Here is a 25,240-nt window from a genome sequence, read left to right as displayed (position 1 = left end):
GCGGCTGCCAACAATCGCCTGCCCCCCATGCACTACCCCTGTGTATAAAGGTAAAGGTAAAGGGGCAAAGGGACCCCTGACCACTAGGTCCAGTTATGACCGACTCTGGGGTTGCAGCGCTCATCTCGCTTTATTGGCCGAGGGAGCCGGCGTACAGCTTCCAGGTCATGTGGCCAGCATGACAAAGCCGCTTCTGGTGAACCAAAGCAGCACACAGAAACGCCTTTACCTTCCCGCTGTAGCGGTACCTATTTATCTACTTGCACTTTGATGTGCTTTCGAACTGCTAGGTTGGCAGGAGCTGGGACCGAGCAACAGGAGCTCACCCCATCGTGAGGATTCGAACCGCTGACCCACAGTGCCACCCGCGTCCCTAACCATGTATAAGACGGCCCCAAATTTTAAACAATATTTTAAAATAAAAAAACCTTGCCTTATACACAGAAAAATACAGTAAGTTTGAATCCTCAGTCATCCTAAGGCGTGGAAATCAGATATTGGAAGATTTAATTTTGTCTGCATATTAGGGGGGGCAGTTGGAATATTTATTTACACACATTGGGGACAAAGTGACTTTTGCAGCTGTTGTTAAAGTTGAAAAACAATGAAGAACGGAGCAATGGAAAAATTTCAGGAACAACAATGGGATATCAACTCTGCCCAAGGCATGGTGGATAACAGCAACAACCATGGGAAAGAAAGCCACAACATCTTACAAGGACAGGAAGAATCACCATGGACAGAATAGTTGCCACACACAGGAAGACAAGGATATAGTTTGAGTTCCTCATTTGTAGCTTTATAAATCGTTTAATGTGTCAACACGAATAGAAGTTATTAATACTGCAGTTGTTGTAGAAGGGATTATTATTACGACTGGAAATTAATAAGATTTTGGAACACATAAATAAAGCAAATAATCAAGTCATCAAATCTAGCACGCGGGAAGCCACTTTACCTAAACTATATAATTTGGTATTTGAACAATTGATGTTAATAATTGTATTATAAATTGGTTTTGTTATAATGAGGTTATTATTGGTTTGTGATTGAAAACTAATAAAAATATTATTTAAAAAAACTTATGTATGTGGGAAAAAAGGAAATATATGTATGTGAAAAAGTAAATATATATTTACACACAGACTGAGTCTAAGGGAATATATAGGTTAAAATGTCCAGTATTTTAAAAAACAACAACCCAAAATATCTAAGGCTGGGATCCTAACAGTTGCATATAGAATGCCGGATTCCACCCAGTTTTTACCCTTTAGCTCCTCACTCTTCCTTCCACAAGCTGTTCTTGATGACTGAGAGACATTCAAGAGGAAACATTTAATAAATAACAACAAGTTATTTATTAAATAACTTTAATAAATAACAACAGCAACAAGTATAGGATTAGGAGAAACAATGGCCACTAACACATGCACATAAATGGCTTCTGCTAATGCCCAAGATGTTTAGATCCCTGCCAAAAGAAAATTTTTCTTCCAGCATTTGCCATTTAACATTTTAGAAGCAATATGACAGGAAGTGAAGTTAATTCGGACAACGTGGGAAAAATAAATGGGAAATGTAGGTAAGAATTCAACAATGATTCAGAACAAGAGGAAAGTTTGATGTCTAGATGCTTAGCTCTACTTGTAAGAAGGTACAGATGGGCAAAGGCTATGCTACATTTATATCTTCCATCCCAGCTATACAGCAGCCCTTAACAATATTGATTGGTTCAATACCAGCTCAGAAGGTATGTTTCACTTTCTGAATTGCCAATATTTCCCGTGGCGTTTTAGCTTTCTCCTGCAGTCTTGTATCTAAATAGTGACCCAGAATGACCCTGCTTAGCTCAGTGCATCTCAGGAGATCACAGCTCATGGGAATCCTTGTTGTTTCACTTAATAAGGGCACTTCCTGGTAGACGAGTTGCTTTTCATCTTAATGTCAGTAGTTAAATACTTAAACATTCTTGATTAATCCTAGATCTTCAAGGCTTGTTAAATGAACCTCTTATACAAATGAAACTGGAATATTTGAAAGTAGGAATCGTTAAGACTAAAACATGACCACCTGATTTTCCCAGATGAAGCATCTGATAGAGTAGCATGCAATTATCAAAAAGTGCTTTGAAAAAAAAGTTCAAGTGATTGACTCATCAGCTTGCTTGAGAATTCCGAACCAGAAGAGATTTCATGGGATGGATCCAAGTTGGTTCAATAGCTCCAGATGGCAACGAATGAACTGTCAGAGAGGAAGGAACCAGCCACCAGGTTTCCTCAAGGACCAGTGCTGGGCCCAATGCTGTTTAATGTATTCTATAAATGAGTCAAGAAGAAACTCAGATCTACCACTGACGAAAATGGAAAATGGACAGCCCAGATAACAGGGTACTAGAATACTTTGCAAACAAAATACACTATTTTTTTAAGAACTCATAAATGCATAAGTGAAAGATGAGGAATAACTGGGTGCCAGCAAGAAGGATGTAAAGGCCATGCTGGATAATGAGCAGAGACTGGTGCTCTAAAGTTCCATGTACTTTATAGAGTTATATGGATAAATATTCAATAGATCAAATATGTTTTGTTAACAACTCTGCTTTCAGTACTCTAGACTGAGTACAGTCGAAGCTTGGAAGTCAAATGGAATCCGTTCCGGAAGTCCGTTCAACTTCCAAAATGTTCGGGAACCAATGTGCAGCTTCCGATTGGCTGCAGGAAGCTCCTGCAGACAATAGGAAGCTGTGGAAGCTGCGATGGATGTTCGGGTTCCAAAGAACGTTCACGGACTAGAGCACTCACTTCTGGGTTTGTGGCATTCAGGAGCCAAAATGTCCAACTTGCAAGGTGCTCACCTTCCGAGCTACAACTGTACTGCTAGACTGAGGCCACCAAGCAGATCTGGGTCTGATCAGTGCCTGCATGAATTACTACCCAAGAAACCCCATGGACATGACTTGGGTTCCAGGATGAATATTCCTATAAGAAAAAAAACCACTGAATAAATAAAAGCCTAGCACTTTTAAGCCCCATCCAGCATATTTCTGGGCAACAGAAAAATATTCACAAGGTGGGGGGTGGGTTGGAGAAGAGCTACCGTAGAACCTAAAATAGCTTTGCAGGCACATTCTAGGAGGAATAAACTTTGATATAAGCTCATGCAAGTAACTGCATTGGATTTTAGCTTTATATTCCAGCCTTATATTACAACTCCCATCAACCACACTAAGCACGGCCAATGGCCATGCTGCAAATCTGGAGGGCCAAAGGTAGAAGTACAATGTTAGCTTTGCTTCATACACTGCTATAATTATTCAGGAGCAAAGAGCAACAACATTGTAGCTTTGTTTAGCAGTGCACATTTTAAAGTTCAAAATATGTCCAAGTCAATAGAGGTGTTTCACGTTCTGTTTTTTTTTTTACTTTCTGAACTTTTGAAAAATAATATGCACATTGAACAAAATGTATTCCTAGAATAAATTTCTAGAATTTCTAGCCCAGTTTACAAGTCACAATTACCACTGCATGGCAAGGAGAGTAAGGACGAGTCCTATGTCTCCTCCCTCCATCGCAACGTCAGTTTAAGGGGGGGAGGAAGGGAGCCCAAACCCCAATATGTATCTGAATCTGTAGGTTTTTTTGTATTGAAAAGCTAAAACAAAACAAAAACCTGCCACCCCATAAGATTCATTCCAACAAAGAGCTGTGAAGAGGATCACCTCTCTCCATATGAATCTAAGCAGATCCAGAGATCAGCCTTTCTTCAGGTGCCTCCTCCTAGAGAGGTCTGGAGGGTGGCAACACGAAAGCGGGGCCTTCTCTGCAGTGGCTCCCCATCTGTGAAATGCTCTCCCCAGGGTGGTTCACCTGGCACCTTCGTTATACAGTGGACCCTCTGGATATGAACATAATTCGTTCTGGGGGTCCTTACGTACCCTGAAAAGTCTGCAACATGAGCTGCTGCTTCTGCGCACGTGCGCAGCGAAACCCAAACTTCTGGGTTTGCCGTGTTAACAACCCGAAAGTTACATTACCCAAAAGTAACGTAACCCGAGGGTCCACTGTACACCTTTAGGTGCCAGGCAAAAATGTTCCTCTTTAACCAGGCCTTTGGTTGATCCGATTTACATCCTATGCCCTTTTAAATGTGCTGTGGAAGGGGGGATTGTTGAGTTGTCTTTGTTTTTATTATATATTTTGTGTTTTCTTTATATTGTGATTTTATGTTGCGAACCGCCCTGAGATCTGCATGTTCGGATGGTATACAAATTTAATAAATAATAACAACAGGAGCCAAAGTTCTTCTTCTTCTTCTTCTTCTTCTTCTTCTTCTTCTTCTTCTTCTTCTTCTTCTTCTTCTTCTTCTTCTTCTTCTTCTTCTTCTTCTTCTTCTTCTTCTTCTTCTTCTTCTTTTAAAGAGCTACAGCTTCTTCAGCGCTATAGCCATTTACCTAGGTGTAGGTCCCACTGAACTGTTTAATCTCTATCAAGAATGGCAGTATTGCGTCTGAAAATTGTTTGCTTTGCACACCGATAGATGCAAATGCATGTTCCCCATTGAAGCTTGGGCCCTTCTCATGAGAAAAGCTGCAGCTAACATTAAAAGCAACAGTGAATCCCTCATTCATAAGAGTTCCACAACACTGTAACACAGACTGGACAGACAACATAGGGCATCGAGATTTTAGTAATAAATGTACAGTATGTACATTTTCAGAACTGCCTTTCATGAGGTCTGAAATCACTGTAAGATTTCTTAGATATTCAGCTATTTGAAGCCAAGCGTTATTTTCATGCAAAGCAAAAACCTAGCAGGTTTACATTAGTTTCCCACTTTGGAACAAATATGCCTCAATTCTATTTCAAGGCTACCGTGTGATTCCAGTTGACATATATATATGCCTGTAAATAAATAATCAACTAATTCAAAAGAGCCAAACAAGAGTAGGCTCAGAAAGCTATTAGGGTAAAAAAAAAAAAGAGGCCTTATAATTCCACGATGAAGAAAAATATAGGGCAAATCTGACACAAACCATACATGACTTAATTATTTTATATTTCAGTATATGCAGGCGTAGACCATTATTGTCTTAGAAGAATGCTGAGATCCTACCCTGATCCTGATTGTTGCTCTACTAAAACTTAATTATAAGGATTAATACTGCATTTGATTACTTTTTTAGCATGTTTGAAAAAACAAGTAAAGCCCTAATTATTAAACTAATCAAAACAGTATTTAATAGATTATCAGATTGAACATATGATTAAAATATTTTGCTTAATTATAATAAGATGCTTTTCATCTCCATAAATAAGTATTTTACAATATGGCTGTTCCAGGCTCTGGTCTGATGTTGTTATATGAAAATGTTTGGTATCTACTACAGACCAAGAAATCCACAATGTATTTTACAGGGATCAGAATATTATTTCCAGTTACAGATAAATCACTTGTTTTATGTTAAACAGTTGTTCTTCATAATCTTTCCTTTAAAGAAATTTTGCTGAGCCAAACATGATACAATTTTTTAATATTCTAAGGGTAATTTTTGTATTCATAATTTATATTTTGCCTGGTGCCTTTGTTTCATATCTTCAGGTGCTGGGCAAAAACATTCCTCTTTTCCCAGGTCTTTGACTAATTAAACAAACAGTGGGAGAGTTATTGCTTTTGTTTGTAACTGCGGTACGTATTTTTGAGTTTTTATATTGCAGACGGCCCTGTGATTTAATAAACAATGATGATAATAATCAATTAGGCATCTAGCAAGAGAGACTTTTAGGATAAGGCTACTTTAGCAGAAGTTTTGAAACCACACCTTCCAGTAACACTATATGTGTAACTTGTTTTATGATTGTAGCTGGAGTAGAATTTCCCAGTTGCCCTAAAAGTAAACACTACAATCCACACCAAGCTCCTCTGTGCGGAGGTAGTCCCACCGATTACAATGAAAGCACCAAGTCATCGTTCACCGCCATCATTCACTGAAATGGGAGTGGGCAATGAGAGAAATACTGCAAAGAACAAAAATGTAAATGGTTCGCCATTTGGTACACAGGACAGAATCCTTTTCAAATTTGAAGGGAATGCAACTTGTGTGACAGCAGCTTAGTAAATGTTCCATGTGTATTAGTATATTGTACATTCATATACGGTGTGTGTGTGTGTGTGTGTGTGTGTATATACATACATACAGTATAGACACAGGTGACACTGTGGCTTAAACCACAGAGCCTAGGGCTTGCCGATCAGAAGGTCGGCGGTTCGAATCTCCACGACGGGGTGAGCTCCCGTTGCTCGGTCCCTGCTCCTGCCAACCTAGCAGTTCGAAAGCACGTCAAAGTGCAAGTAGATAAATAGGTACTGCTCCGGTGGGAAGGTAAAAAGTGTTGCCATGCGCTGCTCTGGTTCGCCAAAAGCAGCTTTGTCATGCTGGCCACATGACCCGGAAGCTGTACGCTGGCTCCCTCGGCCAGTAAAGCGAGATGAGTGCCGCAACCCCAGAGTCATCCACAATTGGACCCAATGCTCAGGGGTCCCTTTACCTATACTTACACACACACACATACACACACACACACATACACACAGTGGTACCTTGCTTCTCAAATGCCTTTGTTCTCAAACAACTTGGGACCCAAACACTGCAAACCCGGAAATAAGTGCTCCATTGTGAGTGTTATGCTTCTGATTTGAGCGCCACACTTCTGTTTTGAGCGCCACACTTCTGTTTGGAGTGTCACATTTCTATTTGGAGTGTTAGGCTGAGGTCTGTCTGTTTTTGCTTTTTATTTTGCGTTTTTGTGGCTCGTGTGTGTGTGTGTGTGTGTGTGTGTGTGTGTGTGTGTGTGTCTGTGTCTGTGTGGAACCCAGTTCAGCTACTGATTGATTGTGTGACTGCAGTACATTGTTTATTCCTTTCATTTTATGGATCAATTGTCTCATTAGATAGTAAAAATCATGTTAAATTGCTGTTTGGGGGATTTGCTGTTAAATTTGCTGTTTTCTGCTCAAAGGCAACTTTTAGTTTTTCTGTTAGCCTTTCGCTATCTGTCATACCCTTTGGTATCACTGATCTACATTCATTCCTTGATCTCTCTCCCCCGCCCCATTGCACACTATCACAGACCTTGCAGTTGCGGTTAGTGGACTCAGTGTCTCTTTTTTATTCAAGTCTGAATCAAGTCGTGTGTTTGTATGTGCATGCACGTTAGTTGTGGAGAGGGGGTGATCTACTGACCTGTAACAAATATGCATCCCAGTCTATTACCACCCCTGCCAACATGCAGGAGATACTCCATGACACATTAGGGACATTCTCCTTGGGGCAAGATCAGAGGTGTAGGAAGGGGGTTGCCGGTGTGTGTGTGTTGCAGATTACCCAAGGTTTCATCACTGAGGGGGGTGACATTCGGTGTGCCACCCACCCGCAACTCCCAAGCCTACCCTGAGCCGTCGAGGGAAGGGGGGGAGCTGCGCCGCTTTGCCTTCATTTTGACAGCTTGGGGGAGGCTTGGGAGTCGCGCCACCCATGCCCGGGGGGGGGGGGTTGACATCCAGTGTGCCGCCCGCCCACGACTCCCAAGCCTACCCCGAGTCATCAATGTGTGTGTGACAACAAATTTTCTGCACCGGGTACCACCTGACCTTGCTACGCCTCTGGGAAAGATTCCAATTGTGTATCAGATTTACAGGCTGTTCTTTCACTTTATCAGATATATTTTTACAAGTGTGGTTGTACCACACCCAGTTCCGTTTATTTCAAGTGTAATATCCCATTCCTTTCTTCATATATCTCTTGCAAAATCTTCAGGGCCTGTCACTGATTTCTAGACCTAGCTATAAATGCTGAAAACCAGACCCCTAGTTATCCCAGCGTAATCCAGGATTTCTTTTTCAACCTGTGTTAATTGTCTGGTAGCAGCCTACTATTTATTGCTGGCTTTGATATAAATTAACCCACTTGAGCCCAGAACAACAAAGTAGTAAAAGAAGCTACGTCCTATATTCTTTTCAATGCATCAAGAGTCAGCAATCTACTACGCTCGCAGAAATCCCAAAGTCTATAAAGACCTTTGGAGCACCAAGCTGAAGCCTATAAATATATTTGGAGCACAGGAGTAAACTCTCCAGATTTAGCAGAGTGATATGCTATAGAAATTAAAGGTGACAGAGTGAACGTAGGTATTCCAGTTCATATTTTCCAACCTTTGAAAATGGCCACTAATCTATGTTTTGCTATCCAATCCAAGGACTTGAATCTGTGTTTCCAAAAGGGACACACATATGACCTGCATTGGTAGCTAAGTTGGTTATGGGTTTGAGCCCCATTGCAGGGGTTGGACTAGAAGACCCTTGTTGTCCCTTCCTGCTTTGCAATTCTATGATTCTATATGTGGAGCCTCCTTAGAAAGATAGACTCCAGTTGAACCCAAAACCTAGAGTCACCCTTCTCCATGAAAGTGACAATGTGTTTCATTTCATTAACCATATGGTAGCTTTCCAAACAATGTTCTTCACATACCCCTTCAGAGGAAGGAATACATAACAAAGAATGTCAAATTCTGGAGGGGTTGGTACAACGTATAAATGTTTATTTTCTTTTGCTAATGTTGCAGTTGCTGTTTGGGCACCCAAATTGCATCACATGGTTTTGATGGTTACTAACCTATCTAATATATAGTGGCTTTGCTTCTTCCACACAGCCACATCCCAACTTATGGTTTTCCAAAAATTTAAATAAGTTATATACAGTATATTATTTAAATGTATGGCAGTCTGTATCTGTAGGTAACAGCACTGGAGCCACAAATTGGAATATGCAACGTGCGGGAGAGTTACGTTCACTTCGGATAATGTATTGTGTTTTATTTTGAGCCTGAGCATTTGATAAAGAACCCTACAACTTTTTTTGCTTTAAGGCAAGTGTAAATTAACAATGCAAAATTTTAAAAAGGAGATCATATATAGCACTGTGTCAAATGCAAGCAAGAATGTACTAAAGTAACCATTGCACAATATAAACACGAGCCCTCTACATCCACTAACTGTTTTTATTTTCCTTCTCAAGCCATTATAAACAAAGTGAACTTTTCTATCTTCCCACCCAACTGTTCGGTATTTATGTTCCAACAGTGCCATCATATTCTCATATACAGTTAAAACAATTAATTAACAAGGAGCCCCGGTAGCATTAATCAAATTACTAGTGTCAGTGCACAATCAGTGGAGGGTATAGCAAAATACCTATTAAACAAAACTATGAGAATGTATTCTATTATTATTATTTTTAGCAGATGGAGAAATGCAAATTACTTTGTAAACAGTACAAAAAACAAAATATGTCACCTGCACAATGACATATTTATGTTTGTGTCTTTCACTGAATAGTATGTCGGGGTATGAGCTAAATTTATTTATAAAAATCCTTTAACTCTATTAATCATTTGCAAGAGCATATGGAAAAATGAAACTGCATCCTGTTTAGAATTTTAAACAAAAAACAATCAAAGGTAATCCTTAAAATTAGGCTTCAGATTAGTCTCTTCAAAGGATGCAGTTCAACTGAAACATCTGGTCGTGTTATGTTGAGAGACAGACCTTTTTTAACTTTGGAAATGAGATTAGTAGATCAGTTATTTGTAAGTGTCCAAGTAATTTCTAATTATTTTATCTGGGTCACAGATAATCCGCTTTTACTGGCCTCCCACAATGACATCAGAGGATCACTGCTTAAGTGATTATCCTGTTACCTTCCAGCAGCCACTGGGAAGCTGGATTTTTCCATTTGTACACACGGAGAAATGGCAAAATGCTCCAGACAAGTGGTGTGTCCAAATCAAGACCCAGAGTTTGGTAAGAAAACATTCCGTTCAAAGAATTTCAGTTTGCAAACCACTGGCAAATCAAACAGTAAGGGCATTACCCTAAATTCCAGCCACCTGAAAGAAAAAGGTTATCTTGCGCAGCTCACATTCTGTGATTACATAATATAGTACATGTTTATCATTCTAAATTATCACTCACTTCATTCAAGTTGCTAGAAGGTGTGTCAGTAATTAATGGCATGTCGGACACATTTACATATTCATACGAAACAATAATTCAACACGGATGAATGATGGGAACATTTACTGATGAGCTCAGAACAAGAAATGAAAGTTAGCATACTAGGAAATTATTTCACCAGCCGTAAATGCCTAAAATCAGAAGCAAATGCACTCCATTTTAAAGTTTCTCACTGACTCACCTGCATGAGGTTTGCCACAGACAGATCAAGGGATCTAGCCAAACCAACAAAACAAGCATGAAAAAATAAAAGGAAGGGAAAGATAAGGCAGTCTTGGGAATGCACCAAAATTCCCATATAGCAACCCATGCACTTTAGTTGATACTAGTTTCCAAAATCTTTTCAGGACATGGATAATAGGAGTATGGATTTGGAGTTTTCATAAGACATTTTCCTATTATGTTTAAATATCATTTTTTTAAATATGTTAAATCAAGTATTTCATTTTTTCAACGAAATACTGAGTCTTAGTGTCACCTTCGACACCTATGTGTAATTCTTTCAGCACCATTCTATTCCAAAATCTCTGTGTGTGAAATCTAAGATAAATAAGTCTATTTCCTGTTGTCCTGCCAGGGCACTGGTCCAGCTCCTCAAAATAGGAGGCTTGTCAAGCTAAGCCAGGGGTCCCCAGACTTTCTGCGCGGCGGGCCAGTGCCCGCCGCGCCGACCGCGCGGTGGGCCGGAGGGCAGGGGAGTGCGCGCGCAGCGGGCCGGAGGGCGGGGGAGTGCGCGCCCGTGCGCATGCGCACACGCACACGGGCGGGAAAAAATCGCCAAAAATCGCTTGTGCGCATGCGTATGGGCCTCCCCCGACCCGGAAGTGCACCAGAAATGACCTCTTCCGGGTCGGGAGAGGCCCATACGCATGCGCACAAAGGATTTTCGGCGATTTTTTGCCGATTTTTTAGATCGTCGCTGCGCCGCGCGCCGTGAGAGCGGGCGGCGGCAGCGGGCGGCGGGAGTCGTCGCGGGCCGGATTGGAAGGCCGATTGGGCTGCATCCGGCCCGGGGGCCGTAGTTTGGGGACCCCTGAGCTAAGCCAAACCATGGTTTCGTGCAAAACAAACAAGTCTGCTAGTCGTTCTAAGGCAAACCATGGCTTACTGCAAAGCCTACTTGGAAGGAGATTGCAGTCACTTTTGCTCCTCCCAAATCTTTCTGCTGCTGCACCGTGCTAAGCTGTGGCTTTACTTGGCACGTTGTCCAAACACAAGCTTGTGCTTTATCTCTCTATCCAGGCTTACCACAAGATGTATGCAAGTTTGTCCTCTGGTTTACACAGCTCATGCCAAGTCTCAAGAGAGCCAAAACCATGAGCCTGTTGTTCAGAAGACACACTAAGCCAGGCACAGGCAAACTCGGCCCTCCAGATGTTTTGAGACTACAACTCCCACCATCCCTAGCTAACAGGACCAGTGGTCAGGGATGATGGGACTTGTAGTCCCAAAACATCTGGAGGGCCAAGTTTGCCTATGCCTGCACTAAGCTAAGTCGCTGGCTGAGCTTAGCAGCAGAAAGACCAGGATGGAGGAAAGTGGTTAAGATCTCCTCTCCTGGAACACATGTTGGCTTAGTGTGACATGTGGATCAGGCCATTTCCCCACTTGGATAATTGCAATATATATTACTACTTTCCCCAGCTTTAATTTTTGTTTGAAACGTAACGTTGGTTTAAATCCTGTGTCGCAACAGTTATGACATCTCCTCACAATAAGGTTTTCCAGTACGTTTCCGAGCACAATTCAAAGTGTTGGTGTTGACCTTTAAAGCCCTAAATGACCTCAGTCAAGTATACCTGAAAGAGCGTCTCCACCCCCATCATTCAGCCCGTACACTGAGGTCCAGCTCCGAGGGCCTTCTGGCTGTTCCCTCATTGCGAGAAGCCAAGTTGCAGGGAAACAGACAGAGGGCCTTTTCGGTGGTGGCACCCGCCCTGTGGAACGCCCTTTCCACAGATGTCAAGGAAATAAGCAGCTATCCTACTTTTAAAAGACATCTGAAGGCAGCCCTGTTTAGGGACGTTTTTAATATTTAATGCTGTATTGTTTTAATATTCGATTGGGAGCCGCCCAGAGTGGTTGAGGAGACTCAGCCAGATGGGCGGGGTACAAATATATTATTATTATTATTATTATTATTATTATTATTATTATTATTATTATTTCTGCCACTGATTCTATGGTCCATGGGGTCACGAAGAGTCGGACACGACTAAACGACTAAACAACAACAACTCTTTATCTCCATGTTCTCACCTTAAACTATTCCTTGCAGTAATGCTCCTTTCTAGTTCCATTCCTCGATACTTTCCATCAGTCTTCCGTTTCCCAGGATGTTCTCCCACCTACCCCACTGTTCTCTGCAGTGGCTCCCTGTCTGCAGAATGCTCTCCCCAGGGATGTTTGCCTGGCACCTTCATTATACACCTTTAGGCGCCGGGCAAAAGCGTTCCTTTTAAACCAGACCTTTGGTTGGTCTGATTTACATCCTATGCCCTTTCAAAAAAAAATGGGGGGGGGCTATTGGGTTGTTGTTTTTATTTTTATTATGTCTTTTGTGGTTTTATATCTTGATTTTATTCCGTAAACTGCCCTGAAACCCCCGGGTATAAAGCGGTATATAAATTTGATAAATAATAATATTTTAAAAATCTGGCCCCAGTTATTTTTTCTTCTACATTTTTTTTAAATAGCAGCTTTCCCATTTCTTTTACAAACATAAAAAATCACACAATTACCATTTTTATTTTACTTTCACGACTATTTGAGTGAGAACTGAAAGGACAATTAAATGAGATGAAGGGAGATCCCGGCTTAAATTTACTGAGTTCCATTTTAGCGGCAGGTGCACATGCATCTGTTTACTATTGGATTCTAATGCATTATTGCATATCGCTTTATTTGGTATCAGTTGTTTATTTTAAAGTTATTGTGACTTTTTATATAGGATCTGATTGTTACTATTAATGTTTGATGTTTAATTATTATTTGTGTGTGTGTTGGAAGCCGCTCAGAGTGGCTGGGGCAACCCAGCCAGATGGGCAGGGTAATAATAATAATAATAATAATAATAATAATAATAATAATAATAATGCCAATTTTATATACCAGGCTTTGGTCAAACTCGCTTGCTCGAAAAAACTCAGGGGCTTGAAAGAAGGCGGAAGGATTTTAATAGACTATTCGATAAGATCTGGACTTGATTGATTAGAAAGCACTGAATATAAGAGAACTAGGCTTTCTGAGTCTGAAGTATGGGAAGTCAAATTTAAATTTGTATAATTCAGCAGAAGATTTGGATTAATTGTTTCATTGATATTTGTGAAAAATCTGTATGATTTGAAAATGGATTAGATCAGGCATCCCCAAACTGCGGCCCTCCAGATGTTTTGGCCTACAACTCCCATGATCCCTAGCTAACAGGACCAGTGGTCAGGGATGATGGGAATTGTAGTCCAAAACATCTGGAGGGCCAAAGTTTGGGGATGCCTGGATTAGATGTTTAAATTGGAAAATCTAATAAAAATGTTTATTAAAAAACTTTATTTTATATACAGTGGTACCTTGGTTTACAAACACAATTGGTTCCGGAAGTCTATACTTAACCTGAAGCGTACTTAACCTGAAGCGAACTTTCCCATTGAAAGTAATGGAGAGTGGATTAATCCGTTCCAGACGGGTCTGTGGAGTACTTAAACTGAAAATACTCAAACTGAGGTGTACTTAAACCGAGGTATGACTGTACCAGGCTTGTGTCACTGCAGAAGGGCATAAGCCATTTCTCTTCATACCACTTTCCTAGCTGAAACTGCCCTCTTCCCACACTATAATTACCCTCAACTCCCCATTGCTAAAATTCTGATCCAAATCATCACCACTATCCCACTCTATGGCTCCATTTGCCATATGTAAAAAAAGAAAAAGAAAACGAGAAACCCAGTTGCAAATCTCTGATGATCTTGTCCGGTTGTGTTTTGAGTGTACCCCAAGTTCTCATATTTGTTGGTATTTTGCATTATAGATTGTGCCCGGTAAAGAATTGCGTGTTTTTATTCAATATACAGCTTAGCACACTTTTAAGCACTTACACAACAACATGCACAGGGAAGAAAATGTTATTCTGAAGGAAAGAGTAAAATACTTACATTGAATATACCAGTCAACTGAGTATAAAAGAGTCCAGTAATTCCAATCAGCATTATTAACCCCATGAAGGTAGATATTCTTATCAGGGCAAGTTCATGTCTAAATACAAATATATCCTGTAAATAAAGAAAAATAGAAACATTTTTAAGCTGTCTTTGCATATAAGAAAGGCTCTCCAAAACATGAAAAGGAAAGGAAAAAGACAATTAGATCTAGGAAATACAATTAAAGTGAAATTTACTTTTTTTTGTTGGGTACTGTTTCGCTCAGCATCAAACTTTCTAAATATATACAAACCGATGAAGGATAACAATGTTTGGCCTCTTAATGCAAGAGTAAGTCTTTGAATTGGCACCCAATCTCAAATCTGAAACAACAGATCTCATATGCGTTCCACAAAATTTACAGCATATCAAACAATTAGCAAGTTAGAAATGGATGGGTTAAAAAAATGGGTTCTGTCCTCTTCGGGTTCAAATTGTTCTTCTATTTCAATTTTCTCCTTCCAACACAGCCCTTATAGAGCCACATTTGCCAGCCAGGTACTACTGGTGTGGAAAGGAAATGGTAGCTTTGCAAAGCCCAGTATACACAGCTGTGCAAGCAAAGGTCATGTCAATATGTGGGCATGATCACCTAGCATGAGCTAGGTGTACTAAACTATATGTACTAAACATGCACTTTTGAAAGAGTCCATGCAGACAGACTCATTTTTTTTTACTTATGGAATAATGGAGGGCTGTGCTTATAAGAATGCAGAGAACAGACTGCCCCTCACATCAATAGCATAAATCTCCACTAGCTTGTGGACTGGTGATGGAAAACAAATTTCCTAAGAAAACTACCACAGCTAAAAGCTGCAGTTAAAATCAGGCACCGGAAGAGGCACTTATAGAATCATAGGCTTGTAGAGTTGGAAGGTAAAGGTAAAGGTAAAGGCAATTATGGGGTTGCAGCACTCATCTCGCTTTGAGGCTGAGGGAGCCGGTGCTTGTCCACAGACAGCTTTCCGAGTCATGTGGCCAGCATGACTAAACCACTTCAATGAAACACCGTGACGGAAGCCAGAATGCACAGAAATGCCATTTACCTCCCCCCACCACATTGGTACCTATTTATCTACTTTCACTGGCATGCTTTCAAACTGCTTGGTTGGCAGGAGCTGGGACAGAGCAACGGGAGCTCACCCCATTGCAGGGATTTGAACTGCCAACAAGCCCAAGAGGCTCAGTGGTTTAGACCACAGTCACCCCAAGGTCCAACCCCCTGCAATGCAAGAATCTCAGCTGCAGCATCCATGGCAGATGGCCATCCAAATTCTGCTTACAAACCTCCAAGTAGTCCACTACCTCCCAAGGGAGACCGTTCCACTGTCAAACAGCTCTTCTCGAGCTACGGAATGCCAGTTAAGTACAACCTGCTCTACACTTCCAGATTCTATATTCCCAATTCATTCTCAGTGAAAGACTCAGCCCCCTGACGCCTACAGAGAATGAGCAAAACTTTATGCACACCATAAAGGTAAAGGTAAAGGGACCCCTGACCATTAGGTCCAGTCATGACCGACTCTGGGGTTGCACGCTCATCTCGCATTATTGGCCGAGGGAGCCGGCGTATAGCTTCCAGGTCATGTGGCCAGCATGACAAAGCCGCTTCTGGCGAACCAGAGCAGCACATGGAAACGCCGTTTACCTTCCCGCTGTAGCGGTTCCTATTTATCTACTTGCATTTTTGACGTGCTTTCGAACTGCTAGGTTGGCAGGAGCTGGGACCAAGCAACGGGAGCTCACCCCGTCACAGGGATTCGAACCGCCGACCTTCTGATCAGCAAGCCCTAGGCTCAGTGGTTTAACCACAGCGCCAGCTGTGTGTTTAAAGGGAAACTAGGTAGGAAATAGCAGAAGAAAAGTTTTGGATAAACAGTATTCCACAAAGAGAAATTGGAGCAAGCCAAAAGTGGCATATCACTGAGAGCTTAAGGGCAAGATCAGTCATATGTACCAGCCCACCCTGACTGCTCTTCATCTGCCACAGACAAGTACAAGTCAATGAGAATACAGTTGCCCAGACTGAATACAGGGGGTGACCGTTTTACGCTGGTCCGACTGACAAGTGATCGCATGCATGCTTGGCACTGCCAACTCAGAAGTGGTCCAAAAATGAGGCCGGATGGAATGGGGCAGAGTTATGCATGTTCCACCGATGCAACATGGGGGTCAGGAATGGAACCCCTGCCCCAAATGATTGCTGTCTATACTGCAAATCTAAGACAAGAGTCTTAACACCCTGTCACATTGACACACTGTTAGAAGTACTAATGAAGGCACACCTCTTGGCCTTTGACATCTGAGGTGTGTGTTTTCAGGACTCAGCCTATTCCTGTGACTTTACTATTTCCGAATTTTAAATTGTTGCAACTAAACCTGGGACCTACTGGTGAAGGTAGGCTGGTAATGCTGCTGCTGCTGCTGCTACTGCTGCTACTATTCTGTGAACCGCCCTGAGACCCCCAGGTATAGGGCAGTGTATGAATTCAATAAATAATAAATACCACCACCACTACTATTAAGAGTAAGAATAATGCACTCCTACTCAACCACTTGCAAATTTCAGCAGTGCCGTTTCCAAGGCCAAAATTCTGTACTCCCCTGCCTCTTGCTTTCTGCTCAATCTACTACATCATAGTTGTGACATCATAGAACTGGTGGCCCTGCCCTAAATCTACCTCTGCTCCTGCTCTCTTGCAAACCAAGATTCATAAACCGCCAAGCCACATCTTAGCTCCCATGCATTGTCAAAACAGGAGGCACACTCTTCATCCTGTTTAGATTTTTAAGCATTGGCTATATCACATTTTCTTATTGCTTTTATAAATCATTGCACTTGCATTTCTATTAGTGCTATATAGCTCCATGATGATGCCACGCATCCCAGTCTGAGTACTATTAAGCAGACAAGTGGATTATAAATACCGGTAAATATTATCCAGATTCCTCAGTATTGGAATGTGAACCATTAATTCATTAGATCTTTAACAAGAAGAAACATGCCCCAGTTCCTAGATACAATCACAAGGGAGTGTAAGCACTCATGTATCTTTCCTAAAATATGGCTGTACATATTCCAATATATGTTTGCTCATGTGAACATGCGAAAAAGGGTGGTGGTGGAAACAACTACATTCAACCCGAGGAATACGGTAATTCAAAAACATGAAACATGTCTTTAAAATACAGTACAAGGAGCTGATCATAGTCATGGGCTCTCAAATGTTCCCACTTGACTTTCCAGAATGGACACTTCCCTTTGACAACACTCATGTGTACACCCATGATGTTTTCACATGATCTAGTTGATTGGTCTAAATGGATTTGGAAAAGGAGTAGACCTGGTGTGGACTATGGCTTCCACCAGCCCTGACAAGTAGCATATGGGGGTCCATGAAATGTTCTGGAGTTAAGAAGGGGTCCTCATATTTGTGAAGGTTAGGAAGCACTGGATTAGAGCTTTCTTTCCTCAAACCAAATCAACGTATTTTCCTCCCATATAGTCAGAAATGGCAGAAAGGTAGGAGGAATTAAAAAACCTTGTAATGAGGGTGAAAGAGGAGAGCCCAAAATATGGTCTGAAGCTCAACATAAAAAAACCAAGATCATGGCCACTGGTCCCATCACCTCCTGGCAAATAGAAGGGGAAGAAATGGAGGCAGTGAGAGATTTTACTTTCTTGGGCTCCTTGATCACTGCAGATGGTGACAGCAGTCACGAAATTAAAAGACACCTGCTTCTTGGGAGAAAAGCAATGACAAACCTAGACAGCATCTTAAAAAGCAGAGACATCACCTTGCCAACGAAGGTCCGTATAGTTAAAGTTATGGTTTTCCCAGTAGTGATGTATGGAAGTGAGAGCTGGACCATAAAGAAGGCTGATCGCCGAAGAATTGATGCTTTTGAATTATGGTGCTGGAGGAGACTCTTGAGAGTCCCATGGACTGCTAGAAGATCAAACCTATCCATTCTGAAGGAAATCAGCCCTGAGTGCTCACTGGAAGGACAGATCCTGAAGCTGAGGCTCCAATACTTTGGCCAATACTCTTCATGAGAAGAGAAGACTTGCTGGAAAGGACCCTGATGTTGGGAAAGATTGAGGGCACTAGGAGAAGGGGACGACAGAGGATGAGATGGTTGGACAGTGTTCTCGAAGCTACGAACATGAGTTTGACCAAACTGCAGGAGGCAGTGGAAGACAGGAGTGCCTGGCGTGCTATGGTCCATGGGATCACGAAGAGTCGGACACGACTAAACGACTAAACAACAAAACAACATAGTCAGGATGACCACACTGCTTGTCTTAACCTAAAAACCAGGTGCTGTGGTTTACAACCAGCTCTGGTCAGTTTCTCAGCAAGTCAGATTGAAACCCGGGGTCATGAAGCTGCCTTGTTTGACTAACCAGTGTTAGCATGGATCCCTGATCTGCACTAAACTCTCCTGAAGCACTCCTCCTGGCTGCGTGAGCCAAAGGGTTTCAGAGGTTCTTTCCTGCTCATCCATGCAGTGCTGTTGTTGCCAAGTCAAAGCCGTCTCCCGCCAAACTGATGGACCTACGCCAAAAAATATTTGGGAAAGAGCGCAGGCACAACTTGCTTTTTTGCACAGTTTAAAGTTGCTTCAACTGGCCAGCGTCAGGGCACAACCCAAGTTACAATGTAGAGGATCCAAAGTAGCAGGGTCCTGCTTTGCACAAGACCTTGGAAATCTTCTGCCAGAGCTAAATGCACTTGGCATATGATCATTCCAGCAGATTTAACAAGACACAAAATATAGAGAGACGGAGACCCATGCTAGCCACTCTTGCTGTAAGCTGGTCAAGCACATCATACAGATGTTGTTTTCATACTTTCTGGAAAGCACAGCACTCCCTGGGAAAAGTTATACCTGTCAGATATGAAATAAGCAATCCTTTCTGACAGTGGCCAGGATACAAAAACCAACAGTCCCTTAATAGCTTTATACAGTTTCTTTTTAGCTCTTGTAGTAATACTGCTCCTCCTACTGGAGAAAAAGGACATTATCCGCAGCCTACCAAACGAATGAGAAAATACATATTATACTTTTAAGAAGTTCAATTTTTAAATACTTACGTTTTTATCCGGAAAAAGAAAAGAAAAGAAAAAAAGGTTCCTGTGGATCATACAAATAACAATCTCTTTCCTTAAATTAAATCTTATTCAGTAGCTAAAAAAAATAACAAAAGTCTACGGAACTGAAATGCCCTATGAGTATCAGTCAGAAAACATGGGGTGGATAAAAATAAATGCTTAATCTTAGATTTAATTTAACTGTGGTTTTACAAATTGCATTACAGGTAAATTCTAGTTTCATTCAGGTTGTTTAAAACGAGCAGAAGGCAGATAAGTCATTAACAGTGTGATCCTACAACCTGCAGTAAGTATGTGGATCTGTGACAACCTTTGTACATGTACGTCGACACAACAACAACAAAAATCCTTCCAGTAGCACCTTAAAGGTAAAGGTAAAGGGACCCCTGACCATTAGGTCCAGTCGCGGACGACTCTGGGGTTGCGGCACTCATCTCACTCTATAGGTTGAGGGACAGCTTCCAGGTCATGTGAATAAGCCGCTTCTGACGAACCACAGCACCACATGGAAACGCCGTTTACCTTCCCATCGGAGCAGTAGCTATTTATCTACTTGCACTTTGACGTGCTTTCGAACTCCTAGGTTGGCAGGAGCTGGGACCGAGCAACAGGAGTTCACCCCATCGCGGGGATTTGAACCGCCGACCTTCTGATCGGCAAGCCCTAGGCTCTGTGGTTTAACCCACAGCGAATTTGTCAATGGCATGAGCTTTCGTGTGCATGCACACTTCTTCAGATACACTGAAACAGAAGTCACCAGACCCTTATGTATAGTCAGAGGGTGGTGGGAATGGGTGGTTGGCTGATAGGTGTGGTAAACCTGTTGATGACTGTTAACGACTGCAATTGGTCTTACAGGAAAAAGCAAGGGGTGAGATGGCCAAAAATAGCTTTATCATGTATAATGAGATAAGAATCCAATGTCTCTATTCAGACCAGGTCTCTCCATGGTTTTAAGTTTGGTAATAAGTTGCAATTCAGCAACTTCTCTTTCCAGTCTATTTCTGAAATTCTTTTGTTATAAGACAGCTACTTTGAGATCTTGTACAGAGTTCGTCTTCCTTTGTACATCTTCCTTTGTACATCTTGTTTTTTTGTTCATCTTTGTACGTGTTCATCTTCCTGTCATCATTAGCATTACAGAGAAGCTAAACATTCACAAGAAGCATTTGTGCCAATGAAGTTGCTTTGGATCAAATAGAAAACATACAAGACACAAAAAACATCTATTCAATGCAGTGGACAAATTCTGCTGCAAAACATTGACTGTACTAAGCTACTGTCTTAAACTGTATGTAATTTTTATAGGGCAATTAAATGGATATTGCTTGCTGTTTGTGTCCCTTAGCATCAAAACAGCAGAATGAGCGATTGGGTGGCAAGACATTTATGGGGGATATCAACTCCTCAGCTACACAGTCAGAAATGAGCCAAATAGTACACTGGTGTCATTTCTGAAGCTGCGGATCTGGCTGAATTCCCATACATTTTTCAATCAGCTACCAATTCTGCAGAATTTTTTTTTTAATTGCGGCTATCAAATCATCTGAACCAAATCATTTGCCATATGCAAACAATACTGAATGCCAAAGGCGTGATTTTTTTTAAAAAAAAGCAAGAGGCTCTCAAAACATCAAAATCTATAATTTGGGCCCTATAATCAGTTTAATAAAAGTTGAGATATAAACAAGAGTTTTGCCCACACATGCAGCCCCTCTTCTGTTTCTTCCTTGGTGCGATCAATGATTAAACCAATAAGTATCTAATAAACCATAGTTTCCCAACATTCCGAACTGCAAAAGTTTGCCCGCCAGCTTTAAAAACAGTCAGGATCTGAAACCATGATTTTACGTTGGTTACAACTGATAGCTATGATAATACACCACATTAATCACCTGAGGCCCTTATCTGTGTTCCCATCTGTAAAAGATGACATTTCTCCCTTGACCATTTCCCTTATATATAAAAAATTGTTTTCAAAAGCTGATATATTCCATTCTTTAATGTTGCATCTCTCTTTCCATTTTGTACGCAATGCCTGCACTGTGCTCCATATCTGTGAGGTCCTTTATGATAGAGGCCAAGGTCCTGTAAAAATACATGTCTGCAGGGCCGGATTTAGGTTTGATGAGGCCCTAAGCTACTGAAGGCAATGGGGGCCTTTATATGTCCAGCTGTCCTTTGTCAACAACAAATTGTCACTGTTTTTTGTGTTGAACATATGCTATATGGCAATTTATGGACCTAATAGGTATCTAAAGCCATTTGTATAATAAAATATGTATTTTATCAAAGTAATTGTTGAACTGAAATACAATTGAGAAGAAGGATATTAAAACACTGTTGCTATATGTAGGTTTTATTTTATTTGTTTTTTTTCTTTTCTTTTTATCTTATATTTTGGAAATGTACATCCAGTTTTTTCCCCCTTTAATTTTTTTTGTGACCTACAAGAGAGCGGGCCCTAAGCTATAGCTTGTTTAGCTTATACGTAAAGCTTATACGCTAAGCAGACTGCGTGTCTGGCTTCTAGACCACTTTTTATCTGGGGAATATGACAACCCCAAAGATTGTACATTCCTGGGAGAATATACGTTCATGGCTCTTCGTCATTTGGCTCTTAATACCTACTTGATATGCCTCAGAGCAAGTACCCATCCATGTCTCCTGAAGAGGTCCTAATTCAGTAAGACACTATGAACTTTGCACATGTGAAGGAAAGTGTTAACACTCAGATTCTGCCAACTCCCACCAGCAAACAGACTTGCTTACATCTGTGTAAAACACCCAGGTTGTCACAACTGGAAAGATTGGCCACTGGTATGCCCTGATGTTTAAAGGTGCCCTAGGCATTTAAAGGTGCTCACATATGTCCCAAAGCTGGTATTAAAAAGAATAATGTGTAACATTGGTGTGCATGGAACCATTGTATTTCCTGCATAACATGTGTTAGTTGAAACAAAAAAATAAATAAAAAATCCTTCCAGTAGCACCTTAGAGACCAACTAAGTTTGTCATAGGTATGACCCTACCTGACCGCGGACTGTCTCGCCAGAGTGGTGCATGCTCTAGTTATCTCTTGCTTGGATTACTGCAATGCGCTCTATGTGGGGCTACCTTTGAAGGTGACTTGGAAACTACAACTAATCCAGAATACAGCAGCTAGACTGGTGACTGGGAGCGGCCGCCAGGACCAAATAACACCCGTCCTGAGAGATCTACATTGGCTCCCAGTATGTTTCCGAGCACAATTCAAAGTGTTGGTGCTGACCTCTAAAGCCCTAAATGGCCTTTGGTCCTGTATACCTGAAGGAGCGTCTCCACCCCCATCGCTCAACCCGGACACTGAGATCCAGCACCGAGGGCCTTCTGGCGGTTCCCTCACTGCGAGAAGCAAAGCTACAGGGAACCAGGCAGAGGGCCTTCTCGGTAGTGGCACCCACCCTGTGGAATGCCCTCCCATCAGAGGTCAGAGAGATAAACTACCTGACATTTAGAAAATACCTAAAGGCAGCCCTGTTTAGGGAAGTTTTTAATCTGTGATATTTTAATGTATTTTAATGTGTGTTAGAAGCCGCCCAGAGTGGCGGGGGAGACCCGGCCAGATGGGCGGGGTATTAATATTATTATTATTATTAATTATTATTATTATTATTATTATTATTATTATTATTATTATTACCTTTCATTTTGCAGCAATTTTGCAGCTATTGCCGGGTGTTTGGCCCCCTCATTATTTCCCTATTTGCTAGATGGATGGAAACAAATTCATACATTCACATATGTTAAACCAAATTCACATCTCTAATGTACCTGTAAGAACAGGTAAAATACACACACACACACACCTTAAAATAATTCACCATGCAGTTAACTATGCATAATAAACTGTGATGATGTTAACATTTATCCACGTCATGCAAGCATAATTTTTTTCTTACCCAATTAACTTTTTTAAGTGGCTCAAAGTAATAACAGTGGCAGAAATCAAGTAGCAGTGTATAAGAACTGAGAAGTTCTGTGTAGAAGCACAGCTGCAAAAACAGCCAGTGATTATCTTCACCAACGCAATTATTAATCCTGCAGAAAACAAGTGTAAACACACACAATGGAGCATTAGTGGCTTTCTAAATTTTAACAATGAAATAAGCCTTTCAAGCCAAACCAATGACCTACAAGTAGGGACAGGGCAGAAGGGGAAATGTCCACCACTTATCTCTTTGTACTTTCATTCCTCATCTGCCTCATCTGTCCACAGTCTTCAGCTGTATGATTTGACTAGTAATCATGGCTTTTTACACACGAAGGCAATGTGGCTTTTGGTACACAGGGGAATTTGAGGGAGACACATTCTTCCACTCTTGATCTAGCATTCCTAGTATAAAAGTAGGGGGTGAAGATTCTGTACTAAATTCTGCTTCCCTTTTGTAACTAGAATCACCACATAGGACAGGCTGAATGAATGAATGAATCTTTATTTGCGCCAGTCATCGGCCATAGCAATAAAACAACAATACAATATACAAAGAATAGAAATAAAAAGTCATTTACATAAAATACATTTTAGGGTTTTGATTCAATAGTCAAGTAGAATCATAGAATCATAGAATCATAGAGTTGGAAGAGACCACAAGGGCCATCCAGTCCAACCCCCTGCCAAGCAGGAAACACCATCAAAGCATTCCTGACAGATGGCTGTCAAGCCTCTGCTTAAAGACCTCCAAAGAAGGAGAAGTAGTGGGTCTTATTCTGATTGCCCCAGCTAAAAACCTTGCAACCTTTGCTGTCACCTGCCAAGAGAAAGGGCACTGTGGCAGTGGTTGGGCGACCCGGAATGGACAATAAAAGAGGGGTGATAATCTCATTCCTCAAGTCTTTATAAAGAGTGCAAGCCAGAAGGGCATCTGACATTGATTCGGTACTGCCACCTCCACAGGGACATAAGCGGTTTTTTTGTGTGGAATCTGTTGGAACCGTCCCTCAAGTACAGCCGAGGGCAATACATTCAATCTTGGGAGAGTAAAATAGTGTCTATATTTTAGAATTGCTAGGTTAAGTAGATAGGGTGCCAGAGAGTTGAAATAGGAAGGTGGAAAATAGTCATACCATGGTCTTAGATGGGTTTAGATCAGGCATCCCCAAACTTCAGCCCTCCAGATGTTTTAGACTACTGTTCCCATCATCCCTTACCACTGGTCCTGTTAGCTAGGGATCATGGGAGTTGTAGGCCAAAACATCTGGAGGGCCGCAGTTTGGGGATGCCTGGTTTAGATGATCATATATTGATTCAGAAAGATATGAACAAGTCCTTTGGCTGCTCATGCAGCCTCTTCTCTCCTCCTTTTCATAGCATGCAGTGATTAAACACAGAAGTCTCCAATTAACCACAGTTACCCTACCAGTAATCGTGGCATCTTAACTCAACCTCAAACCATGTTTCAAAATCCTGGCTCGTAAGCATAGTTTTCCTGTTTAGATTATAGCTCGGTCAGTAGAGCATCTCAGGGTTGTGGGTTCAAGCACCACGTTGGGCGAAAAGATTCCTGCATTGCAGGGGGTTGGACTAGATGACCCTTGTGGTTCTTTCCAACTCTACAATTCTTTTTTATATATAATAATTTTTATTGGTTTTTACAAATATTTTCCATCATAACATCTCATGGACATCAAATCAAATCTTTGGCTATCACAGCCGAAGACTTCCTTCAACCCCGTCTAATGGTTTTCTAAAATCATTTCTAATTCTGCATTTTATTACTATAATTATTGCTATAGATCCAAATCCTAAATAAACTCATACTTAATCCCTTTGCAGTAATTTATATCATTCTCCTCACAAAACTTCTTGTAATCCTATAAGCG

General features: G+C 41.3%; 1 protein-coding gene across 1 annotated transcript in view; it reads right to left on the bottom strand.

The window, feature by feature from the left end:
• Positions 1–25,240, bottom strand: part of ZDHHC21 (zDHHC palmitoyltransferase 21) — a 45,369-nt gene that overhangs the window by 4,086 nt on the left and 16,043 nt on the right. The window contains exons 6-7 of the mRNA XM_035141168.3: positions 23,320–23,458; positions 14,217–14,333 (exon numbers count right to left, since the gene is read on the bottom strand). Coding sequence (XP_034997059.3) covers positions 14,217–14,333; positions 23,320–23,458 — 256 coding nt within the window. The remainder of the gene's footprint in view (positions 1–14,216; positions 14,334–23,319; positions 23,459–25,240) is intronic.

This window comes from Zootoca vivipara, chromosome 15, assembly GCF_965207765.1.
Source record: "Zootoca vivipara chromosome 15, rZooViv2.hap1.1, whole genome shotgun sequence".
Lineage (NCBI taxonomy): Eukaryota > Metazoa > Chordata > Lepidosauria > Squamata > Lacertidae > Zootoca > Zootoca vivipara.
Note: the sequence above shows the minus strand (reverse complement) of the source record. Positions and strands in the feature narration are given on the sequence as shown.